The sequence below is a fragment of the Pungitius pungitius genome, chromosome 1, assembly GCF_949316345.1.
Source record: "Pungitius pungitius chromosome 1, fPunPun2.1, whole genome shotgun sequence".
Taxonomy (NCBI): Eukaryota; Metazoa; Chordata; class Actinopteri; order Perciformes; family Gasterosteidae; genus Pungitius; species Pungitius pungitius.
The window spans coordinates 2,597,228-2,621,910 of NC_084900.1; the positions used below are offsets into that span (position 1 = coordinate 2,597,228).

Here is a 24,683-nt window from a genome sequence, read left to right on the forward strand (position 1 = left end):
ATCAAAAAATTACAATCAAAAAATAATGTTAAAATAAAATTAAATACAATTAAAAAATGTTAAGTCAATAGATACAGTCAAAAATGTTATGGAAAAAAGTCTTTCATCGCTGTTATTTATAAAAAAAAACATTAAAGGAATATATGCCCGGTCAAAGACAACCGGTCCGTCTGCATTGAGACGGATTCAGACGTTGGAAAAGCACTGAATGCACCGAAAGAAACGAGAATCTCACCTTCAAAATAATATGACAGCGAGTATATGAAGTGGCTGTAAAATCAAACAGTAAATAACCGTGTCAGAGACAACAATGTTTTTCAAAATACCTCTTGGAAATGAGGCTGTGTTATTTTTTACTGGTCCTTCAATATGTTGTGTTCTACATTTGACTAGGGGTGCAGATCCTATATTACAGTACGGAAGTAACCGCAATTTTGTTTAAATAATATAACATTCCTGTTTTTCGTATTCATTATATATACTAAATAATGCTGTGGGAAAGTAAATTACTTAAATCTAAAAATCCATGCAAAGAAACATAAATGAGTTTACGCAGGTTTTCGGCTTTTGTTTTGAAATTAGAAATTCCGGACGTAGGTGTCTCTCGCGGCTGACACAGGTGAGTTTAACGAGGAGATGATTACTGATTACTGATGAGTCGAGTCAATTCCGAGGACACGCTCACTCGCTTTAAAAAAAATCAATCAACACGAAAACAACAACCTCAACGGCCCTAAAGAAAACCGTCTCATTTTATTGAATATTCAGCTCACTTTGCTGATCATGAGGGGAGAAACGAACACGGTAAGTCTCCTCTTCGGTCACGTCAAATCTCTAATCAACCGCGAGCGTTTGACGCACGCTCGTTTCCACCCTTCCAGAGAGTAATTTGTGATTATTTTTTTTTTAAATGGTTTGAATCAATGATGTCATTGATCAGGATAACGAGCTGGAGTCGGAGGACCAGGGAGCGACTGCAGCCGGGGGCAGACGACCTGTGAGTGCTTATATTTTTCTTTGTTTTAAACTTTGATTATTGAACGTGCCGTCAATCACCCCGCTTGTTATGTTCTTTAAAGTCCCACTCTGAAACACCCGGGTGAGGACAGGTCATGTTGGCCATGTTGTGATTGTCTTTTGCACTGTCACGTCCGTGACGTTTCTTTTTTGGAGGGGGCGGGGGTGTGAGTCAATGCTTTGATTCCCACAAGACAATAAAAAAAACAACAACTTGTACTCGTGCTTTTTGGGGTCCAGTAAATGGTACAACAGGTACTTTACGTACAGACTCTCAAAAGGGTCCTTTTTCTACAGGTGTTTAAACTCTTGTCCCGTCCCGTTAAGTTAATCTGTTAAATTAATCTAAGTGGCTTCTGTGTTTTAGTGTTGTATGCAGACATCTCCCTGATATTCCAGGTTCTGAGGAATAAAGTGATTTATGCATTTGATACTCCTTTTCACGATATAACTTGATCGTTGCAAATATTTACTTCAAACCTCGTAAACTCACCGATCAAGCAGGCGCTTGATTTTGTGTATTTTTTTTCTTTAGAGTGTTGACGCGTTGCAAAATATCCTGAAGAGAGTCTCCAAGAGCCCTTTCCAAAACCAGTACCAGGTGAGTGGCAACACATTCGCAAACCTGCAGCGCAAAGTTTTTTTACAGCTCAAACACACACTCAACCTAACAACCACAAAAAAGGAAATGTTTGACTCCCTCCTGCAATCCTGGATGAATAATTAAAACATTTGAACCTACAAATGAGCTTAGATATGCACCTCTGTACTTCTCAGAATCTTGTTTCATCGAGCTCAGATTCTGGCGGATCGTCTGTGAACGAGTCTCAAAGCAAACAGGTTAGACACCAATGCTTGTGAGGATGACACGCAACAAGTGGCCTCTTTGTAGTAGGGCAGGGAGGTGGAAGAAATGCCTGTGGTTTCATTTGAACTGTCACAAGTGTTGACACTTGTTATCTTTTTTTTTTTTTTTGATTACATTTCTCTCGCAAGTGACTCAGGAATTTCACATGACTGCAGATCGACATGCGTCAAAAAAAGCACTATAAACGCTGTCCTCTATAATGGTTTTTTTTTTTTTTTATAGTTTATGTCACAGACCGGTGAGCTCCTCACGGATGCCGCTGCCTCCGGTGTGACGGACAGCCACCAGCCACACAGAGGACAGGTGAGGGCAAATGCCACGACATGTGGCTCACATGGAATTCCGCCCCAGAGCCGGCTGAAACGCGTAACACTTGGGCCACGGTTGACCATACGCTTCAGATATTTAGTCAATGGCTGAAAGACTTTGACGTTCTTCCTGCTGCGACACAGGTTGAATCCACACCCCGCCTCTTTGTTTTGTTCTTTGATGGTCAATCTGACAACCTGTGTTGCCTTTAGGTACGTGTGTTTATGTAAAAGATTTATGGTGCGGCCGGAGTATTCCTTAGAAGTTGGTTCATAAAAACGGATGGAGTGACGTCTGTCTGTGCATCTGAAATGAACAAATATGGCAATAAATGGTGACTTAAGGTTAAATTCACATTTTGCTCATGCCCCATTATACATGTAACATTTCTGCTGGGTCATCGTCTGATTTATTTTAGGACAGGAGTCAGGAAGCCAATCATCCCGATATGATGCCGGTCCACGTGGCGTCTAACATCTCCTGTCTCATTTCCCTTCCTCAGAATGGCGTTAATAGGGACCTGGCCAGGATTAACCCTTTTTATACAAACAATTTGGTAAATATAAGGCCTAATTAAAAAAAACAAAACGGATCCAAACGTTCCTAAAGGACTAAATCCTTCCTCGAGCACATCTGACCCTGTGTTTTGTTACTAGGAATCCTGCGGGGAAGGTGCTGCAATGGAGGACGTTGGGAGGAGGTCTTCAGAGGACGTAAAACGTGATACCATCTTTGTCCCTTGGCCTGATTTTCAAAGTTCACCTCTAGATCGTCAGCCTGAAATGGCAACTGTGGAAAAGGGTGCTGAATTCTCCGAACTTCCAAAGGACTCATTTGAGACCTTTACCCTCAACCGTATGCAAGATCTCTTGCAGGCACCACCATTAGCCACGAAGAAGCCTCCCAGTGACTCACCAGACTTATTTGGGCCAATCCCTGCTCAACCACAGAATCTTTCTAGAACCTTTCCATTGGAAAGCGCTGACCTGCTCCAAGAGGAAGGGGTCAATCTTTTCCAGGCCACCAAAGAAGAGGTTGCTGTTGGTACCAGGAAGCTCGATCTGTTTGACAAATCTATGATTTTTGTTGACTCATTCAAATCTCCTTTAAACAAGGAGGATGAACTCTTCAAGTCTTCAGAGCAAAAGGCGGCAAACCCGTTCTATACCGCCCCGCCCAGGGATGCAAATGTGTCTCCAGCAATTCCAGGTGGGGAAATGTCCAGCATCAGTGAGGACAAGCGAGATCCCTTCATGAAAGAAGACATTTTTGGCATGTTTTCTTTTAAGGATACTTTTTCATCTTCATCCACAAATACGGTCGATCCATTCCCAAGCCCGCTCTCGAGGGATTTATTCCAAGACGTTTCCAGTTTGGACGACCCGTTTGGTACCACCCCCTCGAGTCACTTCGTGCCTTTCCAGGATCTTTCACCTGAGACTCCTGACATCTTCAAACCGCTTCCCTTAAAGCCCAACGGCAGGGATGTCTTCGGGATGATCCCCAGCAATACTGTCCCGAAGCCCACCTACTCGACACCTTTAGGAAACAGCCCGTTCGAAATGAAGCCCGACACGCTGTCGGCGCTAGAGTTCTTGGAGGATTCACAATCTACCCCGGCCATCGAAGCAAAGTTCGCCGACAGGCCGCACAATATTCTCCTGACGACTCCTCAGGGAACCGAGCATGATATTCTTAAGCGGTCTCCCTTCACTCGGGCCAGAAATCGGCCCGTGGTACGCAGCCAATCTTCAGCTGAAATGACTCACGTATGGAATAATTTCTTGCTTTAATTACTGGTTAATGATACTACATTGTACGTCTTACTGTACGATGCATCTAGTCAAGAAATTTGATCTTTTTGTGACATGCACTTTATATTTTATGATCAAACTTGCAGGTGCAGACTATGAAACGTCCACCCAAGCCGCTTCCTCGAAGTGGACTACCAAGAACAGAAAACCCTGTATGCAATGAACGGTTTGGATTGTTATTACTCTTCTGTCACTTCCCTGCTGTGATTTTCCTCCTTGCTTCTTTTTTTTGTTTCAGATTGAACCTGACTCAACGGCACCAAAAGTCCCTCCGAAACCATCCTTCAGACCGGCCCTACGGTCAATTAGTCCACCCAAACCCCGAACGCCGGTACACACGCTGTTGCTGAGTTTGTCCTTGGATATTGTTTAAATATCTATAATAATATCTAATGAGTAATGATGGGAAAAGTTTAGATAGAACAAATCTTTCTAGTTGCATGTTTCAAATATTCCTTTTTCAGGACACTAAACTAATGGACTCTGAGGATCCTTATGAGAGCATCTTGCTGACTGGACAGGTGAGCTTGAAGTGGAAGGGATTTTCAGTATAAATGTGTTCTCTTGGTTTTTAAAGACTGCATTATGGTCAAGTGATTTTGCCACTTGCTTTTACACTGTCATTGGTGGGAAAACACCAATGGCACCTTTTTCTCCATTCCGTCCGGCGCTGATGTCTTCAGCAGATAATTAAGTGTGATTAGGGACTTTGGTGGTATTTGAGTTTTAAAATCCGTTTACCTATAAACACTTTTGTCCACTGAATCTGTAATACCAAATGAGGATGTGAACCTTAAAACAGGAAAGGTGTGTGGAAGACTGGCCTGATGACAGCCCCCAGCTCAACCCTGACTTCAAACCAGTGAGAAACCATTTGCATCACATTGTCCCTGAATATGTTGGCACACAACTTTAAATTTTAGCCACTTTCTGTTTCATCAAATCAATTTCTAATATTTTTTTTCTTTTTACAAGGCTGGAAGTTTAAGACTACGACGAGACTCTTTCAAAGTAAGAAACAAGTTTTTTTTTTCTCAATTTAGAATAGTTTGTTGGTAAGCAGAAGGAAGACTCTAAAAATAGCCAACCTTTGTCATAGTTGGAGGCGGTCTCTGAAGGGGGAAGTGGGGACGACCAGGAGGGTTCTGTGAAGGTACTTTCTAACTCGCCTCTGACGTTCTACGGCGGTCATCAACGGAATACTTCAACATAGATTTTTTTTTTTTTCCTACAGAAAAAGGACAAAAAGTTCCGAATGTCCCTACTTTCTAGAAAAGGGTCGAAGGTAAATAAAGCGACGCACAATCCCTCTTTTGAATGTTCTGTTTGGATTAGCGCGTTCGTCTTTATGATGGTGATACTGTCTTGTTTGTAGGAGAAGTTTCCCAATGACTCAAAGGAGGGGAAGAGCAAGTCGCTACCAACCTCTCGTAAATCATCAAAGGTAACAAATAAGGGAATTATGTAAGCATATATTAAGATTTTAATTATTTAAGCGAATGCATTTTAAACGACTGAAGCAGCTGATTTCAAGGCCAAAAAATATTGTTGCGTTGGATCCCAACACATCAATGTTTCTACTTCCTCGTTTTTTTTTACAGGAGTATCTTTCAGAAGAGCATGAAGAAAGGGAGCAGAATGAGATGGTCTCCAAAGTAGGTGGGATTGTTCCTGTGTTTTATCAAAAGTGTAAATAGACCAGTAGGGCTTCAGTAACTCCTTTGTCAGCAGAACAAATTTTTGAAGACCAGAGGCAGTAAGCTCAGAAGCGCGTCCTTTACTTCCTCCGTGCTCATGGGAAAGCACGGCAATGGACCTTTACCACAAGAATCGCAGGTGAGCTTCCTCCAGCGCTAGAGGGTTGTTTTGCAGCTGCATTGCCCAATACATTTTTCATTCCTTTTTTTTTAAATGCCAAAGCAGGAACATGACATCTATAAGAAAAACTCCATTCACCAATGGTCCGAGGTAAAGAACCTTCAGTTAGCTTTCACAGATTTATCTTTTCAAATGTTTTGGTCCTAGTTACAGCTTTGATAATAAGGTTTTGGAAAAGATTGTTTACGTGTGTTATTTCTTGAAGACTGGCACTTAAACGGTAAACGGTGTGTTTTGTCAACAGGGGAAGGTTTTGGATGCCAGCCCTGGTGAGGAGGAGGAGGAGGAAGAAGAGATGGCCAGCTATGGAACCGTATGATTTTAATCATTTTTAATTCTCAATGTTGACACATAGCAATTAATATCAGAATGCTGTTAAAATGCACGCAAAGTCCTGATTATTCAAAATGAAGTAGGATACATATACACAAGTATGAGCTAGCTTTTTTTTTTTTTTTTAATGAGACATTTACAGGGAGATCTGTATATACTCTGCCCTGCCTTAATTTGAACCAAAATTTCTCTCTCCAGAAGAAAAAAAAGAAGCTGAAAATCAGGTTTGTCCCAAAAAGGGGATTCAGCATCGTTGTAGAAAAGGTATCCTATGTCTACTGATCCTAATATTTTGCCATTTCCCTGCATATTTGTTTCTACCTCAATGACTGAAATATTTTCTCTCAACCAAAGGGAGCAAGTGGATACAAAGACTCAAAGGTACACCTATGTGCAGGATGGGTGTGCTCGTGCTTTGTGTTTGAGGTATGAGGATGTCTAAGCAGGTATTTCCCTTTTCTCCCTGCAGGATAAATCACAAGAGGAAGAAGTTTTGGGTGCACACGGCTACACACCTCGTAAGAAGTCCCAGGTAACACTCTTCTTTGGGTCAGTTAACGACACATAAGGGGGGGGGGTTGTTTTATTTGGAAATGGTTTATTTATACCAGCCCATTTCCCTCCTAGGATGATGTGTTTGAGGACGCAAGGGAGAGTCCTCACTGCCTTCCGTCAACAAGCAAGGTGTCTTTCTCGTTGTTATTGTGTACTGCAGTTTAAGTTTTCAAATTGCGCTATGATGAATATTGTGGTTGTATAAATGTAGTAGTACCCCGCAGGAAATACAGGTGGGTGCTTCTTCTTGTGTGCACCAAAACTGCTCTTTATTTTTTTGAAAAGCTAAATGCTACAGAATATTTGAGAGAAAAATATCCTTCAAATGGTATAAAAGTGTACCCTAATCTTGCAAGAGTACCAGGTCTTGTGTCACTTAGTTTGTCTTGAATCTGTTGCTTAGGCTGCGTTTCTGGAGGATGAGCACTTCCAGGAAGCACACTACATGTCCGGACCAAATGGAGACGATGATCCTTATGAAATGGAGGACTGCAAACCTGTAAGATTCCCCCCAATCAATCAGCCGCGTCTGCAAAGCTCAAAGGTAAACGTGTCAAATGTTTGGAGAATTTGGTGAGCTGAATATTGTGTCTCTCAGGACTTCTGTGTGTGACCTTTTCTTGAGAAACCTGTGACCTGACAAAGTTCAGGATGGCATCCTGTCTAAGCATAGGGACCCACAGAGGCCTTGATTGATCCATGTTCTGTTATCAGTCTTTCGATTAGTGATTGGGCGCCATTAGGAAGGGTCAGGGGTGTCTCTTTACGTCATTTAGGGTTTGTGCTGAAACGACACAGGTCCCTCTTCGATGTGTATAAAACTCCTGTTCTGATCTCTTCTCTTGGTCGGATCTTCCTGCTCCTCTGACGGAGAAGGAACAATCTTTCCCTTTTCAGCTGAATTGTAGTCATTTGACTTCTGTCTGTACTTGCGGCTTGTTGAGGATTTCTAGTTAGTAATAAATGCTTAATCACAAAGCGAATTCAAGATACTTTTGATTTCATACAAGGCTTCAATCCACAAATTTCCACCACATTTGGTTGTAAGGTGATTGCTAAAGATGAATTTGACTTGCTTTGGCCTTTTTTGTGAATGTTTTCATTAGGAGGACCTGCTGGACTACACCAATCCCCATACACAGAAGAGCAGCTTCTCGGCAGACGACTTATACGACGAAGACTTGATTGAGGACTGCAAACAGGTGCTTTGATTTTTTTTTTTTTTTTTTTTAGCAATTGAGGCAGAATTAATAGTGGGGCGTAAGGTCTCTGCAAAGAACCAAGAAAAGAGACTCCAGAGAACTTGGTCTCTCGTATGATGTTGACTTTGTTTGCTGTAACAGAAAGCATCCAAACACAAAGGCCCCGTTCCCCTCCCACGCCACCCTAAGACGGGCAAAGGACAGAGTCGACCTCCGCAAGCATCTGCTGTACGTTTTAGTTTTGCTTTGATGCACGACTACGGCTGATCATTTGTACTACAAAATACTCCAGTTTTTATTTCTGATTTTGCAGAACCACTTTGCTGGTGACAACTTTTACGAGACATTTACGTATGACGACGAGGACAAAATCTGCAAACCGGTAATTTTCCTCACATGTGCCCAATTATTTTTCTTTAATGTTACTTTAAATGTTTTCCTTGTCCACAGAATAGGGAATCCAAGGTTAAAGGTTTCATGAAACCAATGAGTAAGGTGAGTTTCCTGTGAAAGGATTTTGCTCTTGATTCAAGATGGTTTAAAAAAAAAAGGGGGGGGGGAATGCCATGCTCACTTATCTTTGTCCGAATGCCAGAACAAAGCCAGGGCCCCGGAGTGGGAAGATCCACCAGGAGCCGCGTCTAGTGACTTCCTGTCAGAGGCCGCTGCGGTACGTTTGCACCCACAAGAGGAAATGATCCATAATTGGCAGATATTTGGTAGTGCAACCTCCGATCAGCGTCTGTACGAACCGCAGCTTTCCACTTTCACGCAAACTGCCAGGTGACTTGCGATGTTGCAACATACTGTGTAAGATGATATTTTGGTTTCGCAAGTCCGGCCTGAGGTTGTTGTCCCAAAAATGATTACTCAACTTTGTTGCTTTAAACTGACACTTGAGAAACTAGAAATGTTATGAAACGCATTCCTTTGACTCATGACTGGGCCGGTTTGGCGACATTACTCGCCAACCTAAGGCTTTTCCTTTACTCTTGCATGGATTGAAAGACCTCTTGATGAATACTCAGGCTTGTTTTTGCTCCTCCCCACATTCAGGCGGAGTGGCATGCTGCTCAGATGGATGAGTATACCTTAGAAGGACTGGAGGAGGAGTGCGAGGACGGGGTCAGTTTCTCAAAGAAATGTCCACTTAAGCGCCATTCATTTCTATTGTTGCGGTTGAATCCCCTTTCCTAGAACCAGAGTTCTCTGGTTTGAACCATCATGCTTTTACCTTTTTGTTCCAGGACACTGACAGTTTGATGGAGTGGTGGAACACTGTGGAACGTGAGTCACAATCGCACGTTAATTAAATATACTTTGTAACGGTCAATGTGACTCAACCTTTTTTAACAAAACTAAGCATGTCATGTGGGGCAACATAAATATATGGTGTTAAAAAGACAACCTTGAAGAATTGTAAAATATTAGGATAAATGGCTCCAAAACACAACCGTTGGTAGCCTTAATTTACAGATTAAGGAAACTTTCACTTTTTAAAATCTTAATAATATATTTCAGAATGGGATGAGGTGCCATCAGACGACGAGAACGTCCTAAAAGAGGACGAGTCAAGGTGCGTTTAAAAATTAATTTGTCGTTTGGCCTTTTCCATCCGCAACCACATTTTAGGTGCTGCTTCCTCACTAGTAGATTTTCCTTTGGCTCTCAAATGAATCCCAGGTCGTTCACCATCTTGGCGGACAAGGTCCATCGCGGCCTGCGGGTCTTCAACAAAGTCTTCACGGAGCGGGCTGAGGTCCTCTGGCAGTTTGTCATTACACTGCACGCCATCGCAGATAACATCAATGAGTTCCACCAGAAGGCCAGGATCGCTGGCATCACTGGCGGCACCACCACAGCCGTTGGAGGGGTGGCCGCCATTGCCGGTCTGGCTATGGCGCCGTTTACGTTTGGCACCTCTCTCCTGGTCACCGCTGTTGGTGTCGGCGTGGCGACGGCGGGGGGCATTGCCTCGGCCTCGGCAGCCATCTCCGATAATGTCCACAACTTGCACGACCGGAAAAAGGTATGCTGCATTGTCTTCGCTTTACCTCTCGCTTAAACCTTTTTTAACCTTGCAAACCTTTTTTTTTTTTTTTTTTTATATGTCTTTGACCGTTTCAACCATGAACTAAGATCTGGATCACTTTCCCCCAAGGTGGAGATCGTCCTGCAGGAGTACGAGGCCCACCTGAAGACCATCGCGAAGATCCTCCACTTTGTCAACACGGGCATGTACAAACTCCGCGGCCATCCCTTCCTCAGGTCCGGCACGCGGCACTACTCCAAGGACTGGGAGACCCGAAGGGCTGTCCAGATGATCAGCCTGGTGGACTCGCCCGTGATGAAGGGGACGCAGTTGACGGACGCGTCGCTCGCCTCCATCCAAGGACTCTTCAAAGGCATGGACAAGTACTTCCTCAAGGACTCAAAGGAGCTGAAGAAGGGTCACAAGAAAGAGGTGGTGATGCAAATAAAAGAGGTTGCAAATGCGCTGAATGACGGGATAGTGCAGCTGAATGCTATCAGGGAGGAGCTACAAGAGGCTACTGGGAACACATGAGCGAAAGGTACTTCTCCAAATATAACCAGCGCCCTCTACTGGCTAAATGAGGCAACTCTTGGTTTTATAGTGTACGTTTTTATGCAGGCAGATTCGGCTCTTGATGACTTTAGCTGTACTTGGGTAATGCTGTGATTACCCACAGAAAATGGTCAAAATAACTCTGCACAAATCAGTGGGCCTTCCAATGTAGGGTTTAGGGTTAAAGTTTTAAATATAAGGTGTTTCTAAATTGAGCTGTGTGGTTACAGATGGTTAAATTTCAACATTTTTGCACAGATTTTTTTATGTAATTTCCACTACCATGGTGTTGATGGGGGACAATTTGTAAACGGGAGCCTTTTAGACAAATGTTCTGACCCATTTCAACGAAATAACTGACAGATTTAGTGTCTGCTCTTTGTGGCACATTGTAAATATTAACTGCTGATCAAACTAACACGGTCTCCCTTTACGGAGGGAGGTTTTAAAACCGGCTTTAATTTGTTCACTTCAGGTAACTCGTTTTTTTTTTTTTTTTTGGCCAGGTCTTAAGTTCCTCCTCACGTCATCTTGGAAAGATAAATCGCTATTTGTAGTCACAGAAATGAATATCACAGCATTATATTTTTACAAAACACCAATGGAGCACATGTTATTGTTCTTCTATGCTGATGTGGAAAAAATCAAGCGCCTTAAAGCCTGTTCAGTTGCTGCTTCACCAGTTACAAAAGCTTTTTCTTTTTGATCTAATGTAAATGTTTTTAAATATTTTTGTAAATGTTTTTGCATGTGTAGTTAATGTTATAGTCCTACCTGAATGATATAACTCATATTCAATGTTCATGTTAATATATTGTCTGTCCTTTTTAACTTTTACTGGATGCTTCTGCCTTTTTCCTGCTGTGTATTTACCTAAATCGATTGAATCTGTTAAATCCGTTTTACATCTGCTTTTAGAATACATTAAATCTTTGAATAAAGACTGTAAAGGAATGAAAATAATTACTTGTATTCTTTAACTTGGACGTGCTTTTGAAGGCTTGTTTATATTAATAGTTATAATCCCCGTGAGCATTTGGGTTAAAGCCATTGAATAGACTTCAATGCCCGACGTTGAAAAATGGCTTAAAAGTGAGTTGAAAAGCATGTTTAGACCACAAATCAACGTGGATTTTAATACGGTAAAATGTCGTCCTCTACTTTGTGCTATACTATTTATAAGTTTAAAAAGAAATGACGTCCACATTTGTGCGTTTACCATAGATATTAAAAATTACGTTGAAAAGACGTTTTCAACGTCTACAAATAGGCGTTGAAAAAAACTTACTTTTAAACTATTTTTCAACGTCTTTTCAACCAAAAAATGCTCAAATCATTAGTTACGGTCATGTAGTTCTAGCTGCAATCCCAGCATTATCTCGTTACTTTATAAACCATGAAGCCGTATCATGCCTGATGTCCCCAATTTAATGTTACTAGATTCTTTTTTGATTCCGAGGTGCCGGTGGGGGGAGACCACGCCCCCTCCCCCTCCCAGGTGACCGATGTGTGTGTGTGTGCGCGCGCGCGCGCTCTTCTCGCCCCGAACTGTCCCGCAGCTTGTCGTTCTGCTTTGTGCGGTGTTGGCCCGTGACCACGCGATCCACTTGTTCTCCTGTTCCGCCTTAAAACGACAGTGTCAATGAAACCAGAACCCGGGAAGTCGTCCTCGGTGTTGAAAGCCTTCGCAGCTCCGCCTCCCGTTTTGTCGCCAAACCGGTCGGACGCGTCTGGAAGTGAAGGTACGCCATTTAAAAAAAAAAGTAGTTTCTTGTTGTTACGCCTCGAATAACTTGTTGTTTTGGTGTGTTCGTGTGACGTCCCGCGAGGTCTGCACCCGGCTCGCTGGGTTTTGTTCCGTCGAACTTTCCTGTGCGCGTGAGAGAGAGAGAGAGAGAGCGCGCGCCTCGCGCCGGACTGCGCACCCGGTTCCGCTAATTAACGGTTGTCGCCTCAATTTGTTGCAAATAAATGTCCCACAAAGCTTCTCTCACGTCCAGTGTCGCTCAAACGGACCCGTTTCCCAAAGCATCACTTTGTGCCGGTGCTTCGTCTCTTTTTAGATTCGAGTCCGGCTTTTAAACTTCGGCCCAATTCCAGTAGAAGTACTTTGATTTGTTCAGTAAAACGGAGGCTTTCACACAAAAAGACTCGACCTACTTAAAGACACGAGTTCACCAGATGAACAACTTCCTGCTGATAGATGTACTGAATGTTTTGGGATTAGAGGACAGCATTGACCTTGGCAGCAGGGGACGTGCTGTTCTTTTTTTTTTCTCTAATTTTTTATTGATAATAATAGAAGATATGTTTTTAATTATTTTTTGAAAGGTCTCAGTATTATGAGGAGCCCTTAGATGGTCGGGGAGGACATTCCAAACCCGAGGAGTGGCAGAACCGAAGGCCCGATGGCCCATGGTGCAGAGTTTAGTCCTGGGGAGAAGGAGGCGGTTTGAGGTCGTTGAACAGAAGGATTGAGTAGTAGTTAAGGGGATGAGTAGTTCTTTCAGATAGGGGAGGGGGCCAATTCCATAGATGCACTGGTGGGTAAGAAGGGAGACCTTGAATTCAATCCTTAGGGAAACGGGGAGCCAGTGAAGTGAATGAAGGATGGGAGTGATGTGGTCGTATTTTCACACTCTCATCAGGACTTTTTAGAAGAAATAGTTTCTAGAAGCTGAATGGTTATATGTGTATAAATTGAGTCACCTCCTTATCTTCCAAACCCAACGTGGCACAGCATGAACCTGTTCAGAAGAGAGAAGGCGGCGCCGGCGGTTCCCCCCCGACCCAGCAAGGAGGTACGCAGGGCGAGGTGGAGGTACGTGGGACGTCTCCCTTTGTGTCCGTCTGTCCCTTTAATCGAGACTCTTAACCCGTGGGCCCAGGACCTGGACAACCCCGTCGAGCACAGCCGGGACCAGGTCACCGCCGCCGCCGAGGTCACACGTGTGCTCGACCCGAAGCCAAAGGTGAGGCGCTCGGCGACGCTGCCTCCTCTGCGGTCGTCCTCGCTTGGTTCCTCGCCGTTTTAATGGCGCCGCTGACCTGTGTGCGTGATGTGTGTTTGAAACGTCAGAGGACGGGCGTGATGGGAGTTATGGACAAGGTCAACCCGTTCAAGTCAACCTCACAGGTGCCATAACTAGACCTTTCGAATTGGCTCACGTAAGCGACCTTAAACGACCTTATTGTATGTTTTTGTTTTGTCTTTGTTTTCAGACCCCAGTCGGCAGCGCCGCTGCCTCTGAGTCACCGGAGCAAGGAGTCGCTTCCTCAAAAACGGTGAGGAGTGTTGCTTGTTTGTTTTTGGGCGGGCGAAGGCGTCCGTTCGGGGGGAACGTTTCGGGAATCCGAATTTCCTCCACCTCGGGCCTTCGGATGAAATGACGGAGTGGTGACATTTTTCATTGTCACAGTGAATTTGCTGAATGGTAAATGGTCAGACCTTTGTTTGTTTTTGACAGCCACAGAGTAAGCCTCAGGTGCATCACCTCCCCCTACTGGACAGGAGGAGGTTTGACATGAAAAAAAAACATTTCACTCGGATCTGGGATCCGGCCATTTTCTTTTTTATTAAAGTGTTGAAGTGTTTTTAAATCTCTTTTATATTTACAACTTGCATTTCAGAGCCCTGGTGGTCTGATGGGGGTCATGCAGAAGGTCAACCCCTTCAAGTCTTCCTCGCAGGTAAAACAATGAAGGTGAATCAAGACACACCTTTTTAGACTCTACCTTGACTAAAACACTAGCAAACCGTAGCACTAACAAATAATAGCACTTAAATTGTACTTATAATGGCACTTTTCTATAACATGTTTTGTAACTGCTTATTTGATGAAAAATGTACTTTCTTGTTTTCTGAGTTTGTATCTATGTGGAAATGCACTTATTGTAAGTTGCTTTGGATAAAAGCGTCAGCTAAATGACATGTGATGTAATGTAAAACACGTCAGCGTTAAACTGTAACTCACTGCAGGATGGAAATCTGAATGAACCATTGTTCTTTACCGAGGCCCCGTCCCAAGTGAGCAGAGCTGCCTCCTCGGAGTCTCTAGAACACGGAGCCGCTGCCGCCACACAGGTGAGACGAGCTCAGCTGCACCGGCGCAGCAGGTCGTCCACTATTCGCTCGATCAGGTGTTCAAATTGTGGATTCTAACGATGTAACCAGCTTTTCAAACCCGTTGGGGAGCTCCCCTGACTCGAGTACGTCCCAGAGTCTCCAACCAGGTTACAGCTTTGTCATGATTATTATACTTAGAATGTAAATCAAAGAGGAACAACAGCCCGGAAATAACCAGAGTCCCACAGCTGAAAGATTTCCGTTCATTGTAACAAATCATTTTATGGGCAGAATCAGAGAGCAGGCCGACATCCGGGAAGCCGCGCGACCTCTGACCTCTACACATTTCCAGCTCAGCCCGCTCCGCAAACCAGAGAGTCATCGTTTATCACGCGTACACGTTTTGTTTGTCGCCATGGGGACGTGCTGTTGACTCATTCTGCTTTGACTAGTCAGCCTCCTAAAGTCTTTTATATACATTTTATTTTGAAGCAAAATAAAAGTAGTTTACTTTTTTTTTGTTGCATGTTTGCCTCAGTGAGCCTTTAGAGCTGACGTGTGTTAAATGAGAACTTATTATCTTGGTTTAATGCTTAATTTGTAGGGAGTAGCTGTTCCTAATGCCGCCACAAGGTGAAGCCAAACAAAGGAATTTTATTGGCTGCGGCGATCCGGTGCTCTTTAAAACGTTTACTTTTGTCTCTGCATCTAATAAAAACTGATTATTTTAATGAGACAAAAAACACCATTGTAAGTCTCCATTACCAAAAAGAGGCTGAAAGAAGACATTTATCCTTATATTAAGTTAGGCTCTTCGCCATAATCCTTTAACTACTCGCACATAGCATGTAGTTTCACTCAGAGCTCAAATCTAGTTTCACTACATGCCGTGACTCTCTAAACTTTGATAAGATAAACCAAGATTAGTATAAGACTTATCTTAGTTTAGCTTAACGGGAGCAGTTAGTTTACCTTATACCAATGTTGATGTTTCAGAGATGCATTACTAAAGTTCTTGTCCCACAATGTAATTTGTTTTATTCCTAAATCCTTTTTGTTTTAAATGTAATCCTCCTGAATGTAATTTTTTCTTCAGCTTGTGCAAGTAATCTTCACCATTTTTTGTGTGTTCTTTTCAGAACCGCGGGATGTTTAAAGGGATGATGCAGAAAGTGAACCCCTTTAGATCCTACACACAGGTTCTGTGCACAAGATTAACCTCTTATCTTCTGCCAAATACACATTTTAAACTTGCCTGCTCTGAAAGACGTGACTTCAGCAAACTGTTGACCAGCAGCTTCATCAGATTGCTTTTTATTGGCTGCAGGAATGTTGCTTTTTCGAGACTTTTGTTTCAGCTCATTCCACAAGATCCCCTTGCTTACGAGACGAGGAAACGGGAATCGCTGTTTTTAACTTTCCGTTGACCCACACCAGCTGGTTAAGTTTTGATTTGACCCGCTGTGATGTAGACGTCAGAAGAGGAATGCCAGACGGACTCGGCGGCGCCCAGCCCAGCTTCCTCATCGCTGCCGCAGGTACGAGTTCCAGTGAAAGGGGACGGGTGTCCGTTTCCCCTTGTGCTCATAACTTAACCATCTTAGCTGTAAGATACCAGCAACAATACTAAAGTCATTATCAATTGCCGTTTGAAAATTGAATTAAACTCAATTTTTGTCAATTTAAAATTTACATTTCTTTCCAGGAAGACTCCTCCAGCTCTGACAGCGCGGATGACAGCGCCATAGAAAGACACGTGAGCCCTTGACTTCATCTCATTTTAAAAGAAAAATACCAAGAGCTTGCAGTCGAACCGGAATGACCCGATGCACCGGTCAACATGACACCTGTAGTCTCAATGGGCCCCGAGCCAGTCTCGTTGCCGTCTCCTAGCTCACCTGTAATCACAGCAGTTACGTCACAGATGTCAATCAGCGTTGTGCAGTATGCTCGTCTTATTGAAACCTCTTAAATCCAACATGTCACTGCAGACTGTTTGGTATGACGGCCCGCCGACAAGAGCCCCGGTACGTCAATCAGAAGTGTCCTTTATTATTATTCTTTATGTTTGGCTCAAGCAGTTTAAATGTGTTTTGCTCTTTCTTCTCTAGACCTTCAGAATAAGGAGGATTCTGCCCACAAACCTCTTTGGGTCTCGTGCAAAGGTACATAAACTGTTATAAAGTCGAATGGGGCACGGTGACAAAGATATTTATGCCTTTTTGATAAAGAAAATAAACACGCACAGTTTAGTCCATCCGGTCAGCTTCGTTTTGTTGCTCCACAGGACTCATCGTCTGACACTGGAGCAGCAGCTCAGGTGAGTAGCTTCATGTGGAACCCACCTGTGGAAACAGTGCTTACACATAAGGCACACAAGCAAATGAACAAAACGCCCAAACTACACACAATGCAGCCCTCAAGTCAAAGATCAGCTGTTTCATGGCCGCGTAGACCGCAGTCCACATGAGACTAGATCAATAAAAACGCACGCTATGGGGCCTCAATAGAGCGTGCAGGTTATTATATAGTTGTAAAGGAAGCGTGGTACAAACATCTCTTGTATGATCGGGTCCTGCTGCGGCCGACAGGTGATCCTAATCATACTCTGGAGTAGAAATGAGTTTCTTCTTAGTAAAATGCTGTGTCTACTTTACAACAGTCATGGATTCGTATACAGGTATTTAGTCAGGCTGACTTTCTCTCCCTGGCGTCACTTTTAATTGGTGAAGAAACACCAGACGCCTACTATTACTATTAGACTTCCTTATGACAAAATAAAGTAGTTTTACATTTTAAAATAACTTGCATGATACATTGCATGATACTCAGAGTAAAAGTTGTTGCCAGTTATACGAGTCTTGGCCCATTGTAATGGCAAATATTACAAAGATTCATACTTGATATCTTGTTATTCCAGGTTGCTTCTCTTTGCTCGAGGCGTTTTTGAGCAGGTTGAAAAAACTGCTGGGGAGTTGTGACTTTTCCAACAGTTACTTCATTATTTATTCAACCTGTATTTCTGCAAGGACACCAAAAGATTTTATATTTGTCTTTAATTTGACATCTTTGCATGGAATGTATTCTTTGGTTACAGGAAGTAGTGGAAGTTGAGACACTACAGATGGCTGAAGAAATGGACCTGGACCCTCTAGATGTAAGACCTTTCCATGTCCAATGAGGCTTGTTTGATGTGCATACATTTAAGTCTCCTCTTACACACTGAACGGTTTCCTTCCAGGATGACGAAGGCCTCGTGGGCTGGTGGAGAACCGTAGACGGTAAGCTTCCTATTGGCCGCCATTAATCAGTGATGCGGCTTATTGATCCCATTATTTCCTCCCTGCGTGTTAGGGTGGGACGACTGGAACGAGGGCAAGCAGAGCGACGAACCCGAGGAGTAAGTAGCGCACTTATTTAACAGGTTGGACACACGTTAGTCATCATGTCCCCGTCACATGGTAACCATGAGTTCCTCCCGCGCCCCCTTCGCTTCAGGCTGGTGGAGCAAGCAGCCGATCGCGTCTTCATGGCCGCGCGCCTCTTCGTTCGCTTTTTCAACCGGCGCGGCGCCTCGCTGCAGCAGCGCATCCTGGAGCTGATGTCCGTGGCCGACGCGGCGGACGCTTTCCACAAGAAAACGGTCAAGGCGAGCGTCGGCGGCGGGGTGGCGAGCGTCGCCGGCTCCGTCACCACCATCACCGGCCTCATTCTGGCTCCGTTCACCGCGGGGGCGTCGCTCATCGTCACGGCCGTCGGTATCGGCGTGGCAACCGCAGGCGGCGTGGCTTCCGCTTCGGCCAACATCACCGACACGGTCCACTCGAAGACGGACCGCAAGAAGGTGGAGAAGATCATCCAGGACTACGAGGGCCAGATGAAGGACATCAGGGAGTGCCTGGAGTTTTTGCAGGTGAGAAGATGAAGATCTCCTTCGAGAACCTTGTTTTTAGGGTCACAAAAGTGTTCACATCAATCCTGTATGAGGTTTCTTGTAATTTCAATCATTCAACAGGAAGGGATGGAGCTGCTCGAGGAGTGGAACTTTGAAGAGTACGCAGAGAACATCTCCAAGAAGCACCTCAACCAGAACGTCAAACACGTGATGAAGGAGGGCGGCCGCGCCGGCAAGGCTCTGGTGATCAACACCGAGAGCCTGATCAACACCGTCCAGGTCCTCAGCGCGGCGGGGGGGGCCGCCAAAGCCGCCCAGGTGATGAGCGTCACCACCGGAGTCATGTCCGGTCTCTTCCTGGCCCTGGACCTCTTTTTCCTGGCAAAAGACGCCAAGGAGCTCAAAGACGGAGCCAAGACGGAGTTCGCCGCCAAGATCCGAGAAGTCTGCCAGGAGCTGCAGGACGGGCTGCTGGAGCTGAACCGCATCAAGGAGCAGCTGCAGAGGACTATAGACGGCATCGAGGTGGTGGTGGAGGAGGAGGAGGATGTGGAGATTTTGAAGTCCGACCTGAAAAAACTTGTGGAGTTTGAATAATGGGCAGCGATTAGAAATTAAAGTTTTATTTATTATACATAGTTTTAACGGGGGGTGTGTACATTAGGTTTGTGCCAGGTTGAATGACATTCTTCACAATTAAAAAAAACGTTAATATGTAATAGTCAGTCTCAGTACGTAATAAAATGCTTGAGGGGTTTTAAATAAATGAAAGGTGCTCACTGATGCATAAAGGGCAAAGAATGGGACGCTCGTACCTCTCCCTCAACAAGGTCTGACGCAATGCTCCTTAAATGAGTCTCTGTCATCATGGACAGCGAGAACAACATACCAAGCCATATAAGGTGTGTCCCCATTCTCTTAACTGGGACGGATCAGCACGGCTAACAAGTTATCATCTGTTACAATGGGGGCAATACAGAAAAAATACATGTATAGCTGACCGTGGCTCCTCCATAGTATGTCTACTTACACACCCAGTAAAACCTCAGAGTTAAAATTACCCCCCCCCCCCCCCCCCCCCCACCTCACCTGAAGTTGTAAACCTAGGGGAAACACTGAATTATCATGCAATAAATAATTTCAGGTAGCCCACAGATGGAATATTTGGAGACATGAAGAGTGCTTCACTGACGGGTAACTTTCCCCCCCCACGGACGTATGAATATCTAGATTCCTTCCTTATCAATGCAAATTAATTATATTGCCAAATATGTGTTTTGGAAAAACCAAACCAGCACCCTGTGGGTCCGCCTCAGAGTTCCATGTGGTCACCTTCACAGCGACAGAAGCTTACAATGAGGTATTCACTCAACTATTTACACAGCACTCGTTCACTTCCAAAGTCAACGATTACAGATTAGGGACTTTTTTTTTCATGGAATTCATCAACAGTGAAAACAGAAAAGAGCACGTGTTTTTGGGGCCGGTGAATGTTCCATTCCTGTAAACGACACCAGAAAGACTTGACAGTTTAATGTATATTTGGAGTTCCAGGAAAAACTGTAAAAGATGCCGGTTCTAATCTCGTTAATCCCTTTGTCAAACAGTCACAGGACGTCAGCAGCGGGGTTCAACAGGCCGAACTGGATCTGTGACAAAGTAGTGCTGATACCTCAGCCACACCTTTCTAGAGGAGGGAGAGGTCGCCCCAAGCGCTTGGAGATCAACTAAAGGAACCTTCTGAAATCAAATACCCAGGAATAAAACAATATTTTGTATATTGAAATATGCATCTTTCCAAACACAATGTGTCAGCTGTTCAAACAACGTCATGAACCGCTTGGTGAGACAATGTCACAGCATCTCATTACGGTGAACGTGGTCACAGCATTGTTGAATGTCACATCCATCAATGTGCGGTACTCAATCGTTTTAAGCGTCATGTGTGCACAGCCTTTTGTTTTCTCATGGTAAACCAAACGCGCACAAATCCAGTCCGGACTTCACGGGGCGGTGGCCAGCGCCATCCCAGCACGTCTCTGGGTTTTAGACATTGGGGGGGGGGGGGGGGGGGGGTCCAATATACGGTTGGTCCAATCTGGACCATACGTATATTCCTACGAACTAAGAAGGTACCTCCTTAGTTCGTAGGAATGGGCACAGAGCAGACCTCGCCTGTTTGTGGTTCGTCAGCTCACTGCTCCACGTAACCTCAGAGTTTTAAAAGGGAAGTTATCAAATTCATAGCCCCCCTTTTAAATAAAGCTGTAGTAACTTCGGGTCAAGTGGTCAGCCGCCATGTAAAGAACCACGTACCGATCAGCTGTGAGTTTCCGGTCAGACCGGAGACTTAAAGGGAAGAGCGCTCGGCGCCTTGCGATGAAAACACACACACGATGAAACACATTTACTGAACAGGACAAACGCCACAGCGACCCGCTTATGCGTTTTATTTCATTGGGGACAAAACGAGGCAGTGTCATTTAAATTTCTCAACTTTGCAAATCAGCCATTCCCCGTCCCCAAGGCTGAAGAAACTCACAGAAGAATGTCTCCAATGGTGACATGCGTTCATTGAGCACAGTACTGAAACACCTGCTGGTCGACATGCCTTTTCCTCAACTCAACAAGTACCCTCCCCTTTCATTGTTGGACCTCAACGTAACACACGGCGTTGCCCGTAAAACTAGTTCGGGTCACGTTGTCATCGGTCTCATGACTAGTTTCGCTCAGCACTATATTCACAAAACCACTCACATTTAATCTTCTAAACGCTAATAAAAAACAAGTTCCAAGCTGCTTTGGTTGTAAAATATGCCGTTTTCGATCAATGACTTGACTAAATGGAGGCTTTCCTTCAAAATAGGGAGGGGGGGGGGGGGGGGGGGGCATTTGATACCCACAGTGTTCTGTATTAATGAACAATTCCTTAACTGGCTGAGACTTGTAATACTATATATATATATATATGACACTGATAAAAGTAACAGTCTATTAAATATGTTTCATTGTTCTCATCATCACAAACATGTAGGTTACGTGCGTCATGAAGTAATGCATTTATAAGCTTTAGCAATTAGAAGGGAGGTGGACAGAGGAAAAAAGAACACACCTGGGCCGTCATTCAAAGCCACGCCCTCTAAAAAACACACCCTCTGTTCACATAAAAAGTGGCAACAGAAGCACTGTTGTCACGACTTAACTTGGGATCCAGCTGATCACATCAGAGGAACGAGCATCACCAACGCAACTCATCATTCCAAGGACTGCAAGGACTTTTGGGCTTTTACACCCAATTTCACCTCTTTGGAACTGACGATAATATCTACAGGTAGGCTCGGGCCATGCAAGACACTGGAATCTGTAACTTTTGGTGTAGCTTAACATCCTATCTTTTTTAAATACTCTCAAATGCGGTACCAGAACAATATTATATATATATTTCTCCTTGTATTATTGACTAATGTTTTTGATACAATCTCTTAACACTACAGTTAACCATTGACCTGTTACTATTATTTTACTAAAAAGAATAATCTGGCCACACCCAATTCAGGCATGAACAGCAGACTGGTCTTCGCTGTCCTACTTGTGACGCTGTCCTGTATGTCTATCGGCACCTACGGCCAAGCAACAAACGGAACCAGTTCAACAAACGGAACCACTTCAGCAAACGCCACGAGCCCAACCAACGCCACGAGCCCAACCAACGCCACGAGCCCAGCAAACGCCACGAGCCCAACCAACGCCACGAGCCCAACCAACGCCACGAGCCCAGCAAACGCCACGAGCCCAGCAAACGCCACGAGCCCAGCAAACGCCACGAGCCCAGCAAACGCCACGAGCCCAGCAAACGCCACGAGCCCAGCAAACGCCACGAGCCCAGCAAACGCCACGAGACCAGCAAACGCCACGAGCCCAGCAAACGCCACGAGCCCAACAAATGCCACGAGCCCAACAAACGCTACGAGCCTACCCATAACGGTTCCCTCACTGACGCCTAACACCACGGTGGAAACTCTTCAGGTGCGTGATACCAAACGAAGAGCACGGTGAAATAGAACAGATCTGAACTCACATATGATGTTTAACATTAGCAAAGCGCTAAGATCTTTTTTTCATGTCCCTTTCAGACTCCTCTTTCTAGGGCAGCATGTGGGACTAGGGAGCTTTGTGTGGCTGAGCCCTCGAGCTGTGACCCCTCCACAAGTTCCTGTTTCTTTCTGAGTGCCAAGCAGATCAGCGGTAATGACTTTGCGTTTGGGCTCTCTGGAGAGTCTGACGGCTACATTGCTGCCACCCTTTCACCGGACGCCACACTGGTAACGTCAAGTTCTGTCCCCCACCCACCCACTGACAGGGGAGGGCTAACCAAAAGCCAATCGTATAGTTAGTTTGAAGGCGTCTGTGTAAACAGATAAAACATTTCTGTTTTGTCCACTACAGGGAGGAAATGACCCAACCTATGTCTGCGCAAAGAATGGCAGTGCTGTTCAGTTCTTCGGCACAATTCTCAACAATGGCCTGCTGACTGTGACAACGGTGAGTTAAAATTGGAGTGAGGAGAAAATAGAGCTGTATGTTGGAGCCAATGTCTTATTTTTTTGGGGCCTTTTCACACACAGAAATATGGTATAATTATTCCAGTGTGTTTAGGGGAAATATTGGATTGTTGTAATCTGCACTTGAAAATGTTTGCAGCAATGCCCTGCTTGGCTTAATAATGTTTGGAACAACTACCGTACTCAGAAATGCAGGCCTCTTATATTGTGATCCATTCACAAGCATACTGCTCTGAGTAACTAATGGACAACATTTTCTGCCAAGCACAGTCCTGCTTATAGTGTACAGAGGTTTCAGTCACATTATGGTTTTTAAATTAAAACCAAAACTAATTTTCTTGTTGATTGTCTTCGCTCTGCAGCTGAATGCAAACTCTGTGAAAGGCAAAGTCAGTGGAAGAAATATCCAGTGTACATTTTCTGCCACTGTGCTAGGAACAGCTACTAGAGCTATCCAAACCACACTCGCAGTCTCCACTGGATCTTTCAACACCAGTAAGCAAACACAATGGACACACATCACCATCATGTGCATTTTAAACAGCCAGCCAAGAACCACTGATCATATATTATAAAATATGTTAAACATGTTTTTTTCTTTTTTCAGCTAGTGGAACCCTGGGGAGCCCAACACCAAGAATACAAGGTTCTGTTTCAGACCTGGGGAATCCCAGCTCCAATTTCACTAACATTCTTGCCGCTAACGCCACTAGCCACGCCATTACATTCCATCAATCTCTGACACAAGGTAAGTTAAGGGTTTGTCATCGAGATAAAAATGTGTCCAACAAGTGCATTAAACAATTAGAACAATACTTGATCAACAATGTGTTGTCCCCTACAGCTGTGCTGATGACTGTGGGTGTGCTCAGTCTGGCCACGGTCTGAGGAACCTGAAATCCCCAAGACAAGAAACAATGGACAACCACAACCGTCATGCTTAATTTACTTTACTGAAAGTTGGGAGGGTGATCACACGTCTGAAGGCTTTATGAAAAAAGACAAATGTGAATGGCATTTGGTTACCACACATTCAGATAAAAACTTTAAGATGCAACCACTGAAGAAATCCTTTTTGTTAATGAACTAAAATGCCGTGAATCATATTGTCCTGTTTTCCTTCAAACACAGATGACATTATTGAGGACGATCATTAGTTTTGCAAGCAAAGAAATGTATTTTTCCTCTAATCTACTAGCAAACAGCAGACATTTTTGTTTTGTTCATGTTATTTTTTTTAAATTCTTTTTCAAGGGACTGTATTGTGTATTAACAAATATTTTAAATGAAGCCTGTGTTGTTAACTTAACTTTTTCTAATGAAGCCTTCATTGGCTGATATTTTATCAATGTGCAAGAACACAAGCAGATGAGACGTTGCATATAGAGAATGCTATGTCTGATACCAAATAATGATGAAATTGGTTTTGCACTTTTTATTATGTAACAGTTGATGCTTGATTACAGATTTTTTAAATAAACATCTTATGTAAACTGATTGTCTTTAGTAACAAAACATCTTGTGTTCCAAAACTTTGGAAGCTCTGAAATGAGTTTTCAGCATAAGCGCAGTTCTGCCCTCAGGAGGCCAAAGTATG

At 44.0% G+C, this 24,683-nt stretch overlaps 2 protein-coding genes across 2 annotated transcripts; both read left to right on the forward strand.

Annotated features, from left to right (window-relative positions):
- The first annotated feature begins 131 nt into the window (after positions 1-131).
- Positions 132-19,582, forward strand: LOC119221790 (uncharacterized). Its single transcript, XM_062564747.1, has 51 exons — positions 132-804; positions 941-997; positions 1,553-1,618; positions 1,795-1,857; positions 2,108-2,188; positions 2,697-2,750; positions 2,851-3,963; positions 4,095-4,160; positions 4,247-4,339; positions 4,473-4,529; positions 4,811-4,870; positions 4,984-5,019; positions 5,108-5,161; positions 5,243-5,293; positions 5,384-5,452; positions 5,610-5,663; positions 5,740-5,844; positions 5,929-5,976; positions 6,131-6,199; positions 6,418-6,483; positions 6,574-6,600; positions 6,689-6,751; positions 6,847-6,903; positions 7,178-7,318; positions 7,881-7,976; positions 8,118-8,204; positions 8,290-8,358; positions 8,427-8,471; positions 8,572-8,646; positions 9,033-9,101; positions 9,224-9,263; positions 9,498-9,552; positions 9,660-10,005; positions 10,138-10,541; positions 13,304-13,364; positions 13,452-13,535; positions 13,643-13,699; positions 13,786-13,848; positions 14,194-14,253; positions 14,543-14,647; positions 15,769-15,828; positions 16,102-16,167; positions 16,335-16,385; positions 16,621-16,656; positions 16,741-16,794; positions 16,917-16,949; positions 17,727-17,786; positions 17,871-17,910; positions 17,984-18,029; positions 18,128-18,542; positions 18,645-19,582. Exons 1-51 carry the CDS (start codon positions 784-786, stop codon positions 19,119-19,121), a joined length of 5,625 nt encoding a protein of 1,874 aa, XP_062420731.1. The 5' UTR covers positions 132-783; the 3' UTR covers positions 19,122-19,582.
- Positions 19,583-21,727: 2,145 nt separating this feature from the next.
- Positions 21,728-24,584, forward strand: LOC119223062 (uncharacterized). The gene is made up of 7 exons (XM_037480162.2): positions 21,728-21,855; positions 22,081-22,550; positions 22,658-22,846; positions 22,971-23,066; positions 23,449-23,581; positions 23,694-23,834; positions 23,931-24,584. The coding sequence occupies exons 2-7, from the start codon at positions 22,083-22,085 to the stop codon at positions 23,972-23,974; spliced, it is 1,071 nt and encodes a 356-aa protein (XP_037336059.2). The 5' UTR covers positions 21,728-21,855; positions 22,081-22,082; the 3' UTR covers positions 23,975-24,584.
- Positions 24,585-24,683: the final 99 nt, after the last annotated feature.